The 21147-nt window shown below is 44.9% G+C and overlaps 1 protein-coding gene across 3 annotated transcripts in view; it reads right to left on the reverse strand.

Annotated features, from left to right (window-relative positions):
- The window catches only part of Clybl (citramalyl-CoA lyase), a 177643-nt gene extending 156768 nt beyond the window's left edge, over positions 1-20875 (reverse strand). For all 3 annotated transcript variants that reach the window (XM_090341927.1, XM_090341928.1, XM_090341926.1), the window contains exon 1: positions 20802-20875. In XM_090341927.1, the coding sequence (XP_090198053.1) occupies positions 20802-20869 (68 nt within the window). In that variant the 5' untranslated portion in view covers positions 20870-20875. The remainder of the gene's footprint in view (positions 1-20801) is intronic.
- Positions 20876-21147: the final 272 nt, after the last annotated feature.

Raw genomic sequence — 21147 nt, forward strand, 5'->3', positions numbered from 1 at the left:
GCAGAATCTGTGTGAGGCCATGGAGCTGATAAATCCCCACAGGACCATGCAGTCACCCAAGACAGGTGCTGAATGGTTCAAGAACCAAGTCATGGCTCCGGGACTTTCTTCACTCACATTGACAGTTTATATATGTAAGCATCCTAGGTAATTTTAAGAATATAGCTCCTCTATAATTATCAGTTTTTTCCTTTAATTTGGGAGGTTGAATACATTTTAAAATATTAATATAAATATATGTACAGTTCATATTCAAATATACAACACTTCAAAGTCCCAGCTGCAGGTATAAAGTCATGTAACATGTAAGACAGAAATTTTTTTTAAAAAAAGATACTTTAATGCATATTAAAGAAAATGCTACTTGGTTTTATTGTTGTTTTTTTGCCAGTCCTGGGCTTGAGCTCAGAGCCTGAGCCCTGTCCTTGGACTTTCTCAAGGCTAGAGCTTTACCACTTGAGGCTCAGCACCACTTCCAGCTTTTTTCTATGTATGTGGTACCGAGGAATCGAACCCGGGTCTTCGTGCATGCTAGGCAAGCATTCTACCACTAGGCCAAACTCCCAGCCCCAAAACTACTATTTTCTAAACTCTGCTAGTAAAGTAAGGTGCTGGTAGGTCATACCTGTAATTCTAGCTACTTTTTTTTTTTTTGCCAGTCCTGGGCTTAAACTCAGGGCCTGAGCCCTGTCCTTGGGCTTTTCTTCAAGGCTAGTGTTCTACCCTGAGCCACCACACCATTTCTGGCCTTTTCTATGTATGTGGTACTGAGGAATTGACCCCGGGTCTTGGTGCATGCTAGGCAGGCACTCTACCACTAGGCCAAACTCCCAGCCCCTATCCTAGCTACTTTTTTTTTTTTTTTTTTTTTTTGCCAGTCCTGGGCTTGAGCTCAGGGCCTGAGCACTGTCCTTGGACTTTCTCAAGGCTAGAGCTCTACCACTTGAGCCTCAGCACCACTTCTGGCTTTTATCTATGTATGTGGTACCGAGGAATCGAACCTGGGTCTTCATGCATGCTAGGCAAGCACTTTAACCACTGGGCCAAACTCCAGGCCCCTCCTAGCTATTTTTGAAGCTAAGATCTTAAAAGCAAAGTTCAAAACCAGAAGAACAGGAAATACTATGACACTCATATCTCTGATTAACCAGCAAATTTCTGGAAGTGGAGCTGTGGATCAAGTGGTACAATGGCAGTCTTGGGCAAAACAACAAAGGGAAAACATCCAGGCCTTAACTTCAAGCTCCTGTAATGGCATCAAAAAACAAAAATCAATGGGCCGGGAGTTTGGCCTAGTGGTAGAGTGATTGCCTAGTATGCACGAAGACCCGGGTTCAATTCCTTGGTACCACATACATAGCAAAAAGCCAGAAGTGGTGCTGAGGCTCAAGTGGTAGAGCCCTAGCCTTGAGAAAATCCAGGGAAGTGCTCAGGCCCTGAGCCCACGCTCAGGACTGGCAAAAAACAAAACAAAACAAAAAAAACAAACAAAAACAAAAATCAACAACAACAAACCCCATCCCTACTAGTTTAACCTACTAATCTGTTAAACTAGTATTAGTCCAAGAAAGCAGGGAGAAACACCTACCTGCTCACTGACTTCATTTGACCAAATATCAAGGGAAGCCCTAAACACAGTGATGATACCACATCCTTCCACCACAACCTATGATGATTTCATAGGCTTTAGGAATTTGTAGCGGCTTTATCTGTGATGGAGTACATAGATGTAGTAAGAGGGGCCTCGAATCACTGACAAAAGCCCACCAATCACATTGCCATCGTAATGCACGGCTAGCCAGTGAAGCTGCAGAAACCAGGGCTGACAGGAGGACTGTTTCACATCCAAAGAACAATGGACTATTAGTTTTGGCATCCCGTGATCACTTTACCTATAGACTCTTTTTAGAAAAGAAATAAAATTGAGGCGAGCAGAGCCAAGAAGGGTTGACACGTATTCAGAGCTTTCGGAACAGTCAGTGGTGTTGAAATTTTTGTCCGAGGACTTGAAAAGTTAAAGGCATCGTCTTGCCAATTGTGAGATGCCCTCTCCAACACAGACCACCCACAACCACGGATTTTCCATCTGGTGAACAAAACAGACAGCTCCCTAATTATTTTTAAAAAGGATTTTTCCCCCCTAGCATACTTTCTTTATTTGTCTGTGACCTGGAACTTAATGGAAAACCTGGTACATGCCAACTTCATTTCTTGTAATGAAACATCTTTTATTGTTTTAACTGGGTCTTTTTAAAAAGGCTCTAAGATAGAAATTAGTACCCTGAGAGCCAACACACCAAGCCACCAAGACAATTCAACAACTGTTTACTCTGAACAGAGAATATCTTGTTTAAATATTAGCTACTGACGTTTTCTCTCACAAGCAACAGGATGGAAATAGGAGGGAAATTATTTTCAATCCTTCTCAACTGGGCATCCATACTGCTAGTGTCAAAATCCATGGCTTTTCCAACAAGATGGCCACCTCTGCCAAAAGCATGCTCAGAAATGCCAACTGTAATTAAAATCTGGCACCTGTCTTGGGCACCAAATTTGCTTCTAATATCTCCATGTTGAAATGTGTCTCCGCTTTGAGAAGATGTATGATGCTTCTTGCCCTCTGCCCTTCTGAAAAACACTCGAGTGGAAAAAATTGACGGCTGTTATCCCGAAAGTTACTTTTTTTTTTAATCTTCGGTATCCTAAATCTTCCCCGATTTCTTTCTCTGAATCTTGTTTAATTAGTCCCAGGAGAATCTGCATGCATTCCCTTCGCACATTTTGTTTCTATAGACCTCAGGGGGAAAAAAAAAAAAACAGGCACCAAAATAAGTTCTACCTATCATGAAGTTGTGTTTGAGAGAGAATTGTAGAGCTACATCAGCGGGTTTTATAATTATAAAGGTTTAGGTACTATTGAATTAGGAAGCTGTAAGTTGGAGAAGGCTTTTCCTATAAGGTGTGTAAGGTGTGTATGGTGTGTGTGTGTGTGTGTGTGTGTGTGTGTGTGTGTGTGTGTTCAATGTTGCTGGACATTGAACCCAGGGCTTCATGAATGCTAATCACACATTCTACCATTGTGTGACATTCCAGCCCAAGACCAATAAATCCTGACTTGATGTATACTGTTACAGTCCTTTTACTACCATCTGCCCACAACTTGCAGCTTGCTAAGACTTTGTGTTTGTCTTTTAAGGACTAGGCTGCACTTCTCAAGAAGGCACCCCCCTCCTTCTTTCTTTTCTTTCTGACAGTCCCAGGGCTTGAACTCAGGGCCTGGATACTGTACTTAAGCAATTTTGCTCAAGGCTAGTACTCTACTACTTAATCCACAGCCCCACTTCTGGCTTTTTGCTGGCTAATTTCGTGGACTTTTCTGCTATGACTGGCTTCAAACTATGATCCTCAGATCTCAGCCTTCTGATTAGCTAGGATTACAGGTGTGAGCGACTGGTACCCAGCAAGACTGGCTTTAATAGTTGGGAATTCTTCCACTCAACCATAACATTTCTGTGTTCAAGCAAGCACACTGCCAACAGGGAAACGCCTACTACCTTGGCACCCTATCAAATATAAGGTCCTGAGTTCAGACCCCAATACCCCCCCAAATTTATTTTGCAGTCCAAACTATCCCTTCTACCATTTAGCTGTACACCAGCACAATCTACTTTTTGTTTGCTAATTCTTCTGATACCTGAAATCTGCTCTTAAGCTTAGCCAGTAAAAATTTCAATTGAGTTAATGTACATTCACTACTTTATAAAGTATATAATTCAGAGGTATGCATAAGTCCCAGATATCTAGGAGTCTGAGGCAGAGCATCTTTTTAATCTAGGAGTTCAAGGCCAGCCTGAGAAACAAAACGTGACATCACCAAAAAGTAAAATAGGGCTGAGAATGTGGCTTAGTGGTCGAGTCCTTGCCTAGCCTGCACAAAGTCCTGGGTTCAATTCCTCAGTACCACATAAACAGAAAAAGCTGGAAGTGGTGCTGTGGCTCAAGTGGTAGAGTGCTAGCCTTGAGCAAAAGAAGCTCAGACATAGTGCCCAGGCTCTGAGTTCAAGCCCCAGGACTGGCAAAAAAATTATTAGTTGTACAAAGGGTTTCTAATTCAACATGCCAACTTATGAATACGATGACTCTTGTTATTCCTTCTTTAACTAATGACTTTTGATCGGACACTGGACATTGTGTGCAATATGTTACACGCATTTTGGATTCTGCATATTAGTTTGAAGAGTAATTTCTACTTCAGCACAGCCAATAAATACACACATCAAACTTTATCTCTGTTGTGGTGGACAACAACTGATATTTTTGTGCAGTTCTTTCAGCTTTCTTCTACTACTAATTCCTTTTAGGGTCCTGGGGCTTGAACTCAGGGCCTGGGCGCTGTCCCTGAGCTGCCTTTTGCTCAGGGTGAGTGTTCTACACTGGAACCACAGGTCCACTTCCAGTTGGGTTTTTTTGGTCCTGGGGCTTGAACTGGTTGTGAGCCACAGTGCCACTTCCAGTGTTGGGGTGGTTAATTGGAGATAAGAATCTCACTGGACTGACTTTGAACCATGATCCTCAGATCTCAGCCTGGGATTACAGAGCCTCCAGGACACCTGGCTCCACTTCCGGTTTTTGGTGGTCAGCTGGAGATAGGAGTCTAATTGACTTTCCGGCCTGGAATGTCTTTGACCTGTAATCCTCAGATCTCAATTTCCTGAGTAGCTAGGATTACAGGCATGAGCCACCCGTTCCCAGTTTCCTGTGCTACTATTTCATCAAGTTTCTTGAGAGCCATATAGTTTAGTGGCCACCAATGGATTTGTCTCTTTTTTTTTTTGTGGGTCATGGGGCTTGAACTGGGCCTGGGTGCTGTTCCTGAGCTCTTCAGCTCAAGGCTACCACCCTACCCCAGGGGCCCAGGCATTGTCCCTGAGCTCTTCAGTTCAAGGCTACTGCCTTTCTCGAACCAAGCCCCACTTCCAGTTTTCCAGAGGTTAATTGGAGATGAGAGTCTCGGGTCCTTTTGTGGCCAGGCTGGCTTTGAATCTTGATCCTCAGATCTCAGCCTGCTGAGCAGCTACAATTACAGGCGTTAACCACTGCACCTGGCTTTTGTCTCATTTCTTATAAACTTTTAGAGTTTCTCTCTGTAGCTCCTTTCTCTTTGAGATTTCCCCCCATAGATTGCATTAATAAAACTTGCATAAAGTATCTTTTCATGTGCACCAATCCTTGGGCCTGAACTCGGGGCCTGGGTGCTGACTTTGAGCATTTGTGTTCAAGACTATCATTTTATTATGAGCTATAGCTCCATGGAGATTTTTTTGGGGCAGTTAATTGGAGATAAAACTCTTACTTCCTCTGTCTGCAACCCTCAGATCTAGCCTCCTGAGTAGTTAGGATATAGGCATGAGAATTACTGGCACCTGAAACATGAAGTATTTTAGTACCTGTTCTTAGAGGTGCTAGATTCAAGCAGAATCCTGCAGAAACCACAGGGAAGGGATCTACAATGGAAGACAACACAATCTATAGTAGGAGTAGAGGAATTACCATTCATGGAAACTACCTTGTTTTTCTTAAAGCTAGCTACAGCATTACCATAGTATGACTGTACCATAACTACTTAACAAATCACCAATTCATGACCATTTAAAAATAATATTCTTTTTGGGAGGGGGGAAATATAAAAGAGTTCTCCTCCACAAAAATGTCCAAATTAAATGGTTAATAAGTAGTGGTTGGGTAAACATGGCACAGATCCAGGGTTTGGTCCTGATCCTTCCCTTAGTTAATGTATAAACCAGCAAGATTCCTGGGATCTGACTCTCCTCCTCGGTAAATAGGTAAAGGAATACTTTCCTAGCGGTCTGTTAGCCAACATAACGTCAGTGCTGGGCATATGGAACGTGCTCAAGAGAGTATAGTCTTTCACAAGAATAGGATTCATCAGAGGGCAGAGACAGGGTTAAGACCAGCAGTACAGGACAACTGGGGACAGGAGGGCTCAGCTGGAATGGGAGGTCACAGGGGAAAGGTGAAGGAAAAAAAGGAGAGAAGAAAAAAGAAAGGCCAAAAATAATGTCTTTGAACTAGGTAAGATTTCATCAAACGCTTTCTTGTTCAGAACTACTTTAGTGAAAACCTGTGAAAGTAGCAAAGTTCACCCTTGCCGGCACTCTCCTGACTGCAGCCCTTCCACTTTTAGCACACTCTGACCCGTCTGGGCTCCTGCAGCCTGGGCCTGTGTTAGAACTGGTCCTATTTTTCAGAAAGCACACTAGCCAGCAGCCCTACCCAAATCACCCTCAACTCCAAAAAGAACACTTGTCACAATCACGGGAAGGTCCACACGATTAAGTATCTCCTGAGTGAAGAGAAGGAAGTAAAGAAAGAGGTGAAGGCCAATGAGGCACCAGTATGTATATGGATGAGGAGCTTTATAGTGTATCAATCTGGACAATATCTCTCTCAAAACTCATTGTGTAAGCTGGGTACCGGTGGCTCACGCCTATAATCCTAGTTACTCAGGAGGCTGAAATCTGAGGCTCACAGTTCAAACCCAGCCTGGGCACCAGAAAACCGGAAGTAGTGCTTTGGCTCAAATGGTAAAGTACTAGCCTTGAGCTGAAGAGCTCAGGGGAAGCACCCAGGCCCCAGGTTCAAGTCCTACAACCAACAAAAATGGGGGAGGTAGGGTGGGGTAAAATAGTAATATCTCCAGCAGCCTCAAAAGCAAAGGTGAGAATTTGTACCCAACATCCAAATGGGATTTACTTGACAGTACTTGGGCACTCCTGCTCACAGTACACAAGGCTACCTAATTATGGAGAAGCCAGTCAGCCCACCTCGAGGAATATCTCAGAGCCTGGGGCTGGGAGGGGCCGCTGCTGCACATGGCCTTTCTGGCCACACTACTAGAGGAAATTGTACCTGACTACACAGATGCATTCACAGAAGTTGTCTTCAGACTAATAAACATCATCTTTAAGCAGAAAGGTGCTGGTACATAGTCTTCCCAAAGAACTGAACTTAAACCAGGCACCCATGTCTTGAGTTCAAGACCCAGTGGTCCACACACATGCACACACACACACAAACAAAAACTATTTTTCACGCTGTGGCACCGCTGATCTTACTGATCTTTGGTTTAAGGAACGGAAGTACCACTACCATGATAGTGAGCTGCAAATACTTGGTCACGTGTCACTCCGTATAGACAGATGTTTCCCAGGACTTGTCTACCACACTTAAAGACATATTTGTAATTCTGATAACGTAGGACTTTAAACTATATTACAATACCATTGCTGTCAGGGCTGAAAGCTGGGGTTTACAAGCCTGTTCTGCCTTCCTGCTGCCCTCTATGCTTATAAATGACACCTTCCAGTGTATTAAAGTATGAGAGGCAGCTAGTCCTGAATTCTCAGGCTGCTAATGGTTTCACATAAAATGAACTCCTGTGATTTTATTGCCACCCTGGTGCAATGTCACAGGTGAGAAGCAGCCAGGGAAAGGACGAGACCCTCTCTCACTTCTGGCCCCTGCCTTTTCTAGGCACAAGAAACTTCTCCACTCAGTATTTCAAATGATTGCTCCAACTCCCTAGACTGATAATTAATTCAAATAGGCTCTACTGAGTTACCTTGGGGAATCAGGAATCACCGAACAGCCTCTCTGGGGATAGGGGTGATGTGAATTCACTTCCTAAATTCACAGCTGTCTGATACTTGATTGTTAAATATTCACATTTGATCGATATCAGTTGATCCTGTATATGAGAAATAAATCCTGGAAAATATTAAACTTCACATCCTAATCAGATAAGCTAGACAACTGAATTTTTTAAACATGCCCACAACACAAACATTATTATAAGTTAGAGAAGTAATCATGTCAACAATACAAGCAAAATGGTCCCCAATGGGTCTGTAAACTTCACATTTCACTACTCCTATATCTATATGAATTTTTAACAGCATGTGACAAGCCAAATATAACACTGATCAGCTGCTATTGAAAGAAACCAATGCTTAGAAACCTTTACAACAGAAAATTCATGAAATCACATGTTTAGCTATATCTAACTTTGTGTGACTACTTGCATCAACATCAATCAGTGGCAGGTTAAGAGAGGAATATAAGAGATTTTATCTACATCATTTTGCTGGAAAACAATCTAAAATAAAAGTAAAAGTTTTTTTCCCCAGTCCTGGGCTTGAACTCAGGGCCTGGGTAATGTCCCTAAACTTCTTTTGCTCAAGGCTAGCACTCTGGCACTGGAGCCACAGTGCTACTTCTGGCTTTTTTCATTTATGTGGTGCTGAGCAATTGAACCCAGGGCTTTCTGCATGCTAGCCACAGCACTGTACCACTAAGACACACTCCCAGCCCAAATTTTTCAATTCTCATAAACAGCTGACTGAAGTCAGGCACTGGTGGCTCACACTTGTAATCCCAGCTCCTCCTCCCTCCCTCCCTTCCCCCCTTCCTCTTGCCTTTCCTCACTCTCTCTCTCCATATCTCTCTCCCTCCCACCCTTCCCTTCTCCCCTCTCTCTCTCTCTCTCTCTCTCTCTCTCTCTCTCTCTCTCTCTCTCTCTCTCTCTCTCTCTCTCTCTTTCTCTGTTTCTCTCTCCCCCTCTCTCCCTCCCCCCTCCCTCCATGCTAGTTAGTGTGTGTAGGGTATGCAAGTGGTAATGGACAAATAGTAGCATTAGCCTTGAGCAAAAAAGCTCAGGGAGGGCCAGGAGTTTGGCCTAGTGGTACAGTGCTTGCCTAGCATGCACGAAGACCCAGGTTCGATTCCTCGGTACCACATACATAGAAAAAAAGCCAGAATGCTGAGGCTCAAGTGGTAGAGCTCTAGCCTTGAGAAAATCCAAGGACAGTGCTCAGGCCCTGAGCTTAAGCCCAGGACTGGCAAAAAAAAAAATAAATAAAAAATAAAAAACAAAAAAGCTCAGGGACAACATGCAGGCCCTGAATTCAAGCCCCAGGACCAGAACAAACAAAAAAGAAGTTTACTAAGAAACAATAAAGGAGGACCAGGAGTTTGGCCTAGTAGCAGAGTGTTTGCCTAGCTAGCATGCACAAAGACCCAGGTTCGATTCCTTGGCACCACATACATAGAAAAAACTGGAAGTGGTGCAGCTCAAGTGGTAGAGCTCTAGCCTTGAGAAAGCCCAAGGACAGGGCCTGGAGTTTGGCCTAGTGGTTAAAGTGCTTGCCTAGCATGCATGAAGACCCGGGTTCGATTCCTCGGTACCACATATAGAAAAAAGCCAGAAGTGGTGCTGAGGCTCAAGTGGTAGAGCTCTAGCCTTGAGAAAGTCCAAGGACAGTGCTTGGGCCCTGAGCTCAAGCCCAGGACTGGCAAAAAAAAAAAAAAAACCCAAGGACAGTGCTCAGGCCCTGAGTCCAAGCCAGGACTGCCCCCTGCCCCCCCCAAAAAAGACATGGTGCTGTGGCTCAAGTGGCAGGGCACTAGCCTTGAGCAAAAGTGCTCAAGAACAGTGCCCAGGACCCTGAGTTCAAACCCCCAGACTCGCAAAGATAAAAGAAAAAGATATAATAAGTGCCTTTTCTTTCCCAGTATCTTGTACGTATGCATGTGCGTTCACATAAGCACATGTGCCATTTGAGTTACAGCTCAAGCACCCTACCACTTCAACACCAGCTCTACTTGTAGCTTCTTTAGTAGTTTATTGGAGGTAAGAGTTTCATAGTGTTTCCTGCCTTGGATGACTGTGAACTGCTATTCTCAGATCTTAGCCTCCGGGTAACTAAGATTACAGAGGTGAGCCACCAGTGCCCAGAGAAGGTAGCCAGTGGCGATGGCAGTTTGTACTTAGAAGTATGAAGCAGGACCATGAGTTTGAGACCAGTCTAAGCTATTACAGCAAGATCTTGTTTCAAAGAAACAGACAAACAGAACAGATAAATTAACTTTTAAATGCCAAAGCTTATGGAAAACAGTTCAGTATGTCAGACTCTATAACTAGTTTAAAAACTTTCCAATTCAAATAAAGCAAAATTCCACATTAATGGCTCACATAAAAAAGCCTTCGAAAACAACAAAATTTAACTCAAAACTCACACACAAGTTTTCCTTCTTTAAGACCAAAGATATTCCAGGATCGTTTGTCATAGGCTTAGAAGTGGTGAAAACCAAGCCAGCTGCCAAAAATTACTTACTTTGTAGGACAAAGGACTAAGGATGTAACACCCACTAACTGACCTACAGAGAAAATTCAGGGTTAATTTATCCTGCATGTTTTTGGTTTTACTTTCTGCTAAAGACTCATCACCACAGTTAACTTTTTCTTCATGCATTTTATCTTAATTTAAAAAAATAGAGACAAAGGAAGGAACACAAGAAAGGAGGCACTGGCATGAAAGAAAAAGAAAACCATTAGGATTTCTGAATCCTATTAATTGAACCTCTGATAAAAACATCACAAGTTCTTTCCTTATGTGTTCGTTCTTGTTTTTATTCACGGTAGAGTTGGGAATGGCCACCAGCACTCATGCCTAGACCAGGTACACTTGCTCCTTCCTGGAACTGTAGGGGCTGAAACTGGAATGATTACATTTACTATCTACTTGACATTTTTTATGCATGCAGTAGCTTTTGGTCCTTGTCTGATTCAAAGGCAGCAGTATAGAGCCAGACTGGATTGTAAACCCAGAGGTAAGTCCTCACAGAGTGTAGTCTCACATACACAAGTCCTTTGTAACCAAGGCTCTGGAATGTCATCTGTCTTAAATTATATCCACCTGGGATTACATTCCGATCACCAATACAGCAGAATACTGCAACTTGAAAACCTCACTTTTTTGGTAATTGACATTTAAACTGTTTGAAGTTTCTCATTAAGGCCTCTTCACAAATTAACTGCAGATGTAGGAAGCTAAGTGTGCCGTCCTAGAGAAATGAAGTCACCTGAAAGCTGCACACAACCAGAACTATTTAAATGCTGCAAGTACAGTAGAGGAGAGGAGCGACCCCTGCTTACTCCCTACCTCCCAGGCCACAGAGTTCTTTTTGAATGGAATTCAAGTAAGACAAACAGCAAGAGCTGAAACATGGAACTGCCACTTAGACCACAGCACACAGGGAAGACTCTGATGGGGGTAGACTGACATTAAACATCTCCACTGGTTTCCTGTTGCCCACCGCATGCAAATGAAAAGTCCCGGGTAAGCCTGCCTGCTCATCAGCCTAAACCAACCCGCTTGCTCAGTCTTGTGTCCAACCCCTATGCTTCTAGGCAGCCCACACCCGAACTCCTCCCGCTCCCCCCCTCCCCCTGCTCTCACAGGAACAACACCCTTCCCTCTCCGTCATCTTTTAAAGTCTGCTCAGAAGTCAACTTCTGTGGGAATGGGCCAGGTGGACAGCCATCCCCACCTGGGCATTTCATAGGATTTGGGGTGTAGCCCTGCAACTCCACTTGCCATGAAATACTCAGTCCAGTAACTGCTGGTGACCCAGACAATGTGGTCGAATTACTCCCACAGCTGTTTCTCCCACTCAGCCAGCCACGTGAGGCTGGATGCTGCTTAGAGCGGAGACCATGTCTTACTGTGAGGTGAGCCTGCACAGAAAGATCCGGAAAATGTTCCTCCATTCTCCCCTCTGAGAAGCTGCTCAGAAGAACCAGGGAGGGACTCTGTGCTTAAACTTGAGTCTAATAAAAAGAAATGTGTCGTAAATGTTTCTAACTTAAAACCTATATCATGACATGTTCTAGAACTTCTTGTATGACAAGCTGTTCTATGAAGTAAATATTTCCCCTATTTTCCCATGCAATAAAATCCTGATGGACAAAATAGACGTATTCTGCAAGAAAAGTTCTGTCCGTACGAAAAACCAAGTTTAAAAACATTCAGAAAAAGAGAAAGCCTACATCAAGCCTCAAACCATATGGTTGTGAAGATAGAAAGCTGAGTTTCTCATCCCTCATTAACAATAATCCTGGAAATATTAGCATTCTTTACTAATTCTCTCCAAACAGTGGACTAATTAATGAAGCCCACCTGTGCCTACAGTGCGTTTCCATCTTCCTGAGCTGCTCTGTGGCCTGATGCCTGGGATTGGCATTTCACACGTGAAATACTTGTGGAGTCTAAAATCTGCTCATTCCTGCTGGTCACTGGCTAGCTGCTAACACTCAGTGCTCAGCGGCTCCCACACAAACAAAGCTGGAGTCATCCAGCTGGTTTCAGAAACAGCTACTTAGCAGCACAGCCCCACCCAGGTGCAGAGAGGAGGCAGTGCTGAGGAGACCAGCACCTGGCCAGCAAGTTACCTGTCACCCACCAGGGCACCAAGCAAACTGCAGAGCATGCCCGTGGAGGATTCATGTTCCACACACGCTGTGGACTAGTACTGGCTCAGGGGGACTGGTGTGAGAGGAGACACTCAAGAGCAAAGTGTCTGGGCACAGGGCTGTGGGGATAGGTGGGAGGACAAAAAACAGAAAAGGACGAGAGGAAACGCTACGATGGGCCTGGGAAGATGCCTTCCTTGAGCTGAAAGTCCATGGCTTTTTTTCCTTTGCAGTGCTGAGATTGCTGCTAAGGCTTTGAATGCTTTAGGCAGGTGCTACCACAGAGTTACCCCTCCCTGTTTTATCACCTAGCCATCTTTCTTTCAATATGGGGATTGAACTCACAGCCTTGACCTCTACAGCCATGCCCCTGCTCCTTCTGTTTTTCAGATAGGGTTTTTTTACTTCTGCCTTGGCTATCCTCACACCCAGATTCTTCACATTGACAGTAGCTGGCCCTTAAACCATGGCTGTTTTTATTGTGTCTTCCAGGTGCTGACTTGGTCCTGATTTGAGGCAGGGACGTGTACCCATGGGAGTTTCAGGCCACATTGAACTAGCCTAGCTAGGATCTTTCAGGGTAACTCGGGGCTAGGATAATGCCATATGAAGACAATAAGGGCTCCCCTGTACCCAGAACTCAACTGAGTAAAACAACAGTGCTAGCCAGAATGGACAGGGGACATCTCATATATAGTTTTGGTAACTCTTTCCTAGAGACGAGAATATTGAGGAATCTGAAAGCAGCCCTGGCCTGTGTTCAAAAACTCAAGCCAAGAAAGAACCTTCAGGCTTGACATCTTCAATTAGCAAGAATGTTTAGACAAATCTATAATCTAGGAAAACATACATACACCCACGCTCACACATAAGAAGTTTGTTCCCCTCTGCCATGAATTCTGCCTCTGCGACCATCTGACAGTGTGCTCCTTCTCTAGCTCCTCAGCCCCTGCCTGCTCTGTGTCGGCACTGTGCTGGGCACAAGCACAGAGGGTGAATTGGATTCTCCAGCCATCACACAGAAAACAGGCGTGCTCCATCTAAGGATGAGCTGGGTGAGTGTGAAGAAGAGCCGGACGCTCTGGGAAGGCACAGTGGGCAAGGAGAGGCTGTATTCTTGGACCTAGGCAGCCGCCTTCTCCCAGGAAGGGGCTCTTTCATATCCACTGTGTGAGTGCACGGATGAGCCTAAAAATATGCTAACTGAAAGAAGCCCGTCACAGACTGGCACATACAGCATGATCCTATTTGTGTGAAATATCCAGAATATTTCAGATAAATGCTGTAATGGCCAGGGGTTGAGAGAGGGTGGAATGGAGAGTGACAGACTCCAGCCAAGTACCTGGAGGCAGTTCCTTTGGGGAGAGGGACACAATGAAGACACCATTCCTCCAGAGACCACAAGAGACATGAGCAACATCACATGACCACACAGATTGCCCACCATGGCAAGGGAAAACGAAAAATCCAAATATGTCTAGAGGGCCGGGAGTTTGGCCTAGTGGTAGAGTGCTTGCCTAGCATGCACAAAGACCCGGGTTCGATTCCTTGGTACCACATACTTAGAAAAAGCCAGAAGTGGTGCTGAGGCTCAAGTGGTAGAGCTCTAGCCTTGAGAAAAATCCAAGGACAGTGCTCAGGACCTGAGCTCAAGCCCAGGACTGGCAAAAACAAAACAAATATGTCTAGAGGCTTGGGTGATGACTCGGTGTTAGAGCACATGCTCAGCAGGCTTGAGGTCCTGGGTTCCATCCCCAGGAGAGTTGTGGGGCAACAGAGGAGGGGACCAAAAGAGCCCAGACTATACGTCTATCAGAGCTTCTACCATCTTCAGTATCTAATCAAAATGAGCTCAAATGCACCAAAATAACTCAAAGCTCAAAACACTATTTTACATTTCTGAATTGTCCAAAGTCCTCTTGTTGGGGGCAGTAATTCTTTTCTGGACAATGGAATATTGACTCTTGGGGGTGGTTATAATAGCAATAGAATAATCAGGCTAAATTCCTGCTGTCATGGCTACCTAAGGGCTGGAGAAGAGCAGGCAGACAACCGATGGAAACAGGGCTACGGAGAAACATTAGACAGACAGGGAGGCAGGGGGACAGGGGACAGGGGACAGAGGTGGTGGCTGATGGTACTGCAGTGTACAGGGAGTGAGGTAAAATATCTTTGGGTAAGACTTAAGAGACAGAGTGCCCAAGGCTCCCCAGAGCAGCAGAAGCAGTCTGGAGAGGAGGCTGGAGCTCGGAGCTACTTCTTCTTACTTACAAACTTTAAAGGCATGGTTTATAGGGCAGTACAGAAATATTTCCTGGCCCATGCATGTGTCTTTGATTTGTCATAAAGGTGAACAGGGAAAGCAGCCTTGTGAGTTAAGGGGCAGTGACGCGAATGAGTTATTTCTCCTGTTGCTAAAGCGCCCTCCAGTGCCTTAAGGCCAAACCACATGTGGCCTAGGACTGGGCAGGGGGAGCTGTTTTTCACCCTCAATTTTTGCTTTTGGCCCCCAAATAATATAAAAGTATTTTCCTTCTAATAAAAAATGACAGAGATTAAATAAGAGACCAGGTCAAACGTAAGTGCTTTTACAAAAGCCTGCACTATTTCCCAACCAAAATGGTACGAAGTCCACGGTGATTTCTTTCTTATTTATTTATTTATTTATTTATTGGTGGGCCCCTGCAATGAAGTTTTAAAAAAGCAGACCCTGGTGGGTCACCCATGTAATCCGACATACTCTGGAGGCTGAGATTTGAGGATTGTGGTTCAAACTGGCCCAGGGCAGACAAATCTGTGAGATTCTTATTTCCTGTAACCAAACCAGAAGCCATAAGCAGTGGTGTGATTCAGGTGGTAGTGTACCAGCCTTGAGAAGAAAAGGCCAAGCAAGAGCACAAGGTGCTGAGTTTAAGCCCCAAGCTCCAGTATTGGTACAAAAAGAAAAAAGAAAAAGATTTATGGTTTTTGTTTTGTTCTGTTTTTTTTGTTTGTTTGTTTTGGTCAGTAGTGGGGCTTGAGCTCTGGGCCTGGGCATTGTCCCAGAGCTCTTCAGCTCAAGGCTAACACCCTACCTCTTTAGCCAAGTGCCACTTCTGTTTCTTTCTAGTAGTTAATTGGTGATAAAAAGTTTCATGGTCTTTAGTGCCCTTGCTGGCTTTGAACTGTGATCCTCAGATCTCAGCCTCTTATGTAGCTAGGATTACAGATGTGAGCCAGTGCATCCAGCCCTTTTTTTTTTTTGCCAGTCCTGGGGCTTGAACTCAGGGCCTGAGCACTGTCCTTGGGCTTTCTCAAGGCTAGAGCTCTACTGCTTAAGCCATAACACCACTTCCAGCTTTTTCCTATGTATGTGGTACTGAGGAATCAAATGTGGGTGTTCATGCATGCCCAGTTATTTATGTTTTAAAGCAATGTAGAACTACAAATTAGGACAGTAAAGGAGAAAATGCTCTCTTAAGTTTTTCAGTATTTGGGGTTCTGAAAGCTAATATTAGTGAAGCACTAATATTTGTAAAAACTTGGCAAATACTAATCCCTCTTCCTTCTCAGCCAAATCACAGTGAGAGGAAGGTGGCATCATGACAGACCAGCCATGCCAAGTTTTCTATTGAAATCTCAATGCAATCTGCTTCCATTCTTTCAGGTATCCAGGCACACCTCTGTCTGTCTCAAAAGCCTCCTTAAGAGAATGATGGTGCCTGGGGCCAGGAGTCTGACCTAGTGGTAGAGTGCTTGTCTAACATGCACAGGGACCTAGGTTCGATTCCTCCATACCACATACATAGAAAAAAGCCAGAGGTGGTACAGTGGCTCCAGTGGTAGAGCTCCAGCCATAAGAAAGCCTAAGGACGGGCTGGGAGTTTGGCCTAGTGGTAGCATGCTTGCCTAGCATGCAGGAAGACCCAGGTTTGATTCCTCGGTACCACATACATAGAAAAAAAGCCGGAAATGGTGCTGATGCTCAAGTGGTAGAGCTCTAGCCTTGAGAAAGTTGAAGGACAGTGCTCAGGCCCTGAGTTCAAGCCCCAGGACTGGCCAAAAAAAAAAAGGAGGGAGAGGAAGAGGGAGAGAGAAGGAAAGGGGAGAGTGAGAGGGAAAGGGAGAGGAGAGAGAGAGGAGAGAGAGAGGAGAGAGAGGAAAGAAAGAGAAAGAATGAGGTTGCCTGGAGTACAGTTCAGAGAAAACCTTGGGAGGGGTCAAGCTTTTCTGGCTATTCACAAAATGCTCCTAACTTGGGTCAGAGTGGCAGCGGAGGCTGGCAGGGGTAAAGGGAGAACCAGGGCTAACAGCGGACAGGATACTTTCTAGGCTTGCAGCTGTCAGCTGTACAACCATCAGAAAGTCTGTTGCACAGGTCTGCGGATGCCATGGAAAGGGGCGGAGGGGCTTCCAACAGGAGTGGCATTTTTTTGTTTTCATTGTGGGGATTAAACTCAGTGCCTGGATGCTGTCCCTGAGCATTTGGGCTCAGGATTAGCACTCTACTACTTGAGCCATGGCTTTTTTTTTTTTGAGTAGTTTATTGGTGATGAGTCTCACAGTTTTCTACCCAAGCTAGGTTCAAATCATAATCTTCAATGATCTGGGATTTGAAGCCATAGGTAGGACTACAGATATGACCTACGAGGGTCCAGCTGGAACAACTTCCTGGAAGGTGATCTGACAGCAAGCACCAAAGAAAACCAAATGCCATACCCTTAACCTAGCACATTCACATACAAACTCATCTCCACAGACATGAACAGGGGCATCTACAAACTATGGGGACAGGGACATTTACCTCTGCCTTTCCCAAGAAAGAAAACTTGGAAGTAAAATAAATCCACAGCTGCTGTTATACAATGTGTGTGTGTGTGTACTTTATGCATACAGACATGTGATATAATGAGAACATCTCCAATGCTGGGACTGGGTTATTAGGTTACATACTAAAATAGACACAAGACATCACCTTTATAATAACAATTAAAAAAAAAATCTGGGCACTGGTGGCTCATGCGTGTAATGCTAGCTACTCAGGAGGCTGAGATCTGAGGATAGCAGTTTGAAGCCAACTAGGGCAGAAAAGCCCTCAAAATCCATAAGTGGTGCTGTGGCCCAAGTGGTGGAGCGCTAGCCTTGAGGCACAAAGAGCTTAGAACAGTGCCCAGGCCCTGAGTTCAAGCCCCACAACCAACAGTTATTTAACTTTCTTAGACCATCTTGTGTTGTTATAACAAAACACCACATACAGAGTAATTTCTATGAAAGGTTACTCATTACTAGGTATGGTAGCATATTCCTGTAATCCTAACCCTAGGAAGGAGGATCCCAAATGAAATGCCAGCCTGAGAACATGGTGAGAACCTATCTGAAAGAAACCCAATAACTACTCATGAAAAAGGTACTTTTTTCCTTTTTTCATAGTTCTGGATGTTGGGAGACAAAGATGTGCTAAGATCTGGTAAAGGCCTTCTTGCTGTATCATCCACCAGTGGAAGGTAAGACAGGAAGAGTTCACTGAACACCTGACTCATGCTTATAATCTGAACTATTCAGGGGAGAGAATCATGGTTCAAAGCCAACAGGGGCAGAAAAATCTGAGACAATATCATACATCCAAAATAACCAGCAAAAAACTGGAGGTGTACTTCAACTGGTAGAGCACCAGCTGACCAAGTCCAAGGTCCTGAGTTCAAATCCCATTATGGGGGTGGGGTGTCAAACTTTTTTTTATAACAAACCCATTCTCACAATAACAACATTAATCCATTCAAGGGACACAGCCTTCATTCCTAATTGCCTCTTAAAGGTTCTACCTCTCAACACTGTTGCTCTGGGGATTAAATTTCTAACATGTGAGCTCTGGGGGGACACATTCAAACCAGAGCAATAAGCTATAAAACAGTCATGCCACAACACAGAATAAATCAAACCTGTTCAAATCACAATGGATTTCAAATCATACCCATGTGACCTATATGACAACAAAAATACCATTTCCTCAACATTTCCTTTATTGCCTAATAAAATTCTAAACTAAACCTGCTGAGATCCCAAGTCATGTGGAGCAGAATAAGCAATCCACATGTAACAGCAGAACACAGCTCCAGTTGTATTTAGGGGCAGGGAAAACATTGTTTTTCCAATTACTAACTCTTCACAAAGTATTTCATTATATCTATTGAAGCCCCACCCCAAGAAGTCCACCTTCCTCTCTGGGTCCCTAAAACTTCACCTGGGGACTTCCCCACAGAGGGGGGGTCATGTATAAAATGGCAGCTCCTTGTTCATTAAAATGGATCCTTGCTAACACCTGAAAACATAGTTAAATGAATTTTAAGAAAATACAAATAAACAGCTTGGCATTGGTGGCTGGCACTAATAATCCTCAGGAAGCTGAGATCTGGATGATTAGAATTCATAACCAGCCAGCGAAAGAAAAAGTCTGTAAGACTCTTCTTGGAGTCAGCCAAGAAAAACATGGTCTGGTGGAATGGCTCAAGTGGTAGAGTACAAGCTAAGAAAATCCAAAATTATGTGTCTACTCATTACTCTGGAAAATTCCAAACACCTCAAGGAGCCAGGAACAGCTTAGGAATAAAACAATGGAATCTGACCTACAGACATCACACAACTCAGTCGAGAAATGTGCAAAGGATGTGAACAGATTTCACCAAATGATTCAATAATTATATTCTGTATTCCTATTTACCCAATTGATTTGAAAATTTATGTCTATACAAAAACCTGCATTTTAATAGATATATAGATAATTAGATAGATCAGGCTTATTCCTAAACAACAAAATGGAAACAACCAAAATGTCCTTCAGTGGGTATTCGTAAACTGTGGCACATCTATATTCGGCAACATAAAAGAACAAGCCATCAAGCCACAAAAAGGCATGAAGGAATTTCACTTGAATATTGTATGCCCAAGAACCCAATCTACAAAGACTGCACATAATTTCCAGGAAAAAGTGAACTACAGACATGGAAATAGAATCTAGCATGGGATGGTATGCATGAACAGTTGAGTCCCACAAGATTCTTAGGAAATAAAGATCTGATATACTTCCTCAATCCTGTAAATGGTGGGGATGCAATATTTTCAATTCAAAAATATCTGGGGACATTTGAAATATGATGTAAAAATCAATGTTAATAAAATCTTTAAATAAATAAATAAAATCTGGGGATAAAGCTACCGTAAAAATAAACAAGAGCATCGAAGTGGATTGCACATGACCGAAACCACCTCATTTTCTCACAGGCAGAAAAAGGAAAAGGATGAGCTAAGGAATGCCAGTCGTGAGGGGAACCTGTAAGACTAACGGTGAGCAAGCGCACACTCCTCCCGTCCTCTGGGCAGCGGGTTAGCAATTCTGATACAGCTGCATGCTGGAGTTCAACGAAGATACCAGGCCCCATGATGAAGATCTGTAATGTCGGGACTTTGATAAGGAGTGTGTAAGATGTGCTTGAGGAGGAGGTGTGAGAAGGGAGTAAAGAGCCCCGGGCGATGTGCACAGGAATGAGACAGTGATGGAATGTAGACATAGTTAATGATGGGGTGTAGTTAACAGGCCACACAATCTGGAGAAGGAGCCATGAACTTGATTTTTGCCGCTACTGATCATTGTGCTATGAGAGGTACTTGGCTTCTTGATTCCGTTTACTCATCATACTTCACACCAGGGTGGGAGAAATGAAGTGATACTGTGTGTGCCAATAGTCAACAAATGTGCAAATGCTAGGCCAGTGGTTCTCAAGGTGTGGCTCAAGGGCACTACACGGTCCCTGAGACCCTTGTGAGGGTTTGCGCTTTTCCTCCAGTTGTCTTTTCTTCTTCTTCACGATGCAGAGGTTTGAATCACCTGTGTTGCTTGCTGTGTTTACTTAAATTAAAAAAACAAAAAAAAGAAAACCAAGAAAGTATAAAATTGGTCCTGGGAGTTTGGCCTAGTGGTAGAGTGCGTGCTTGGCATGCAGGAAAACCTGGGATAGATTTCTTGGCACCCTATACCTAGAAAAGCCAGAAGTGGTCTGAGGAAAGCCCAAGGACTGGATTTAAGTGAAAGGGAGGGTGCTTTCCACCAAACATGTCATTTGTTATTTTAAGTGAACTGACACTTTCCTTTGCAGCTCGTCACACCCCAAAAATCAAGACAGAAGCAAAAGTTCCCTGGGACCCTCGGCCGTTTTGAGGGGACGCCAACGTCTGGGAAGCGCTGGCAAGGCGAACCAAGCAGCAAGCACCTCGGCCAGCCCCAGAGCCCCATTAAGACCCCCGGGGCCGCCGGGCGGGCCGAGTCCTGACCACCCGCGTTCCGGCCCACGCCCGGACCCTCCCGCCCCGAGGCCCGGCCTCCGCCGCAGGGGTCAGGCGCACGGCGGCCCCCGGCCAGGGTCCGCTCTGGCCGTGCGGAAAGCTGAGCCTCGCGAGCCCCGGGACAGGCAGCAGACTACCGGAGACGTGCACTCACAGCCGGTGCTGCGCCGTCGTCGCTGCCACCGCTCCACGCGCCGCCCTCCTCAACAGACGCTGCGCCATCTTCCCGACTGCCCGCCCCGCCCCCGCCCCGCCCCCGCCACGCCCCCGGCACAGCTTAGCCACGCCCTCCCGCCGGCCGTCCAGCCCCGCCCCCTGCGCGTTCCAGGCTGCGCTACCACGCCCCCGCAGCGTGATCGCCACGCCCACTTACCCAAGTCACGCCCCTTGGCCCCGTGGCCCCGCCCGTTCCGGTCCCGTGGAGACCCAACCGGCACCCTGAGCCCGCCCTCGGCGCCCGTCGGGCCTCACCTGGGGGCGGCTCCTCCTCAGCCGTGGCT

Source organism: Megascapheus bottae, chromosome 11 (assembly GCF_031878675.1).
Source record: "Megascapheus bottae isolate mThoBot1 chromosome 11, mThoBot2.hap1, whole genome shotgun sequence".
NCBI classification, from domain to species: domain Eukaryota; kingdom Metazoa; phylum Chordata; class Mammalia; order Rodentia; family Geomyidae; genus Megascapheus; species Megascapheus bottae.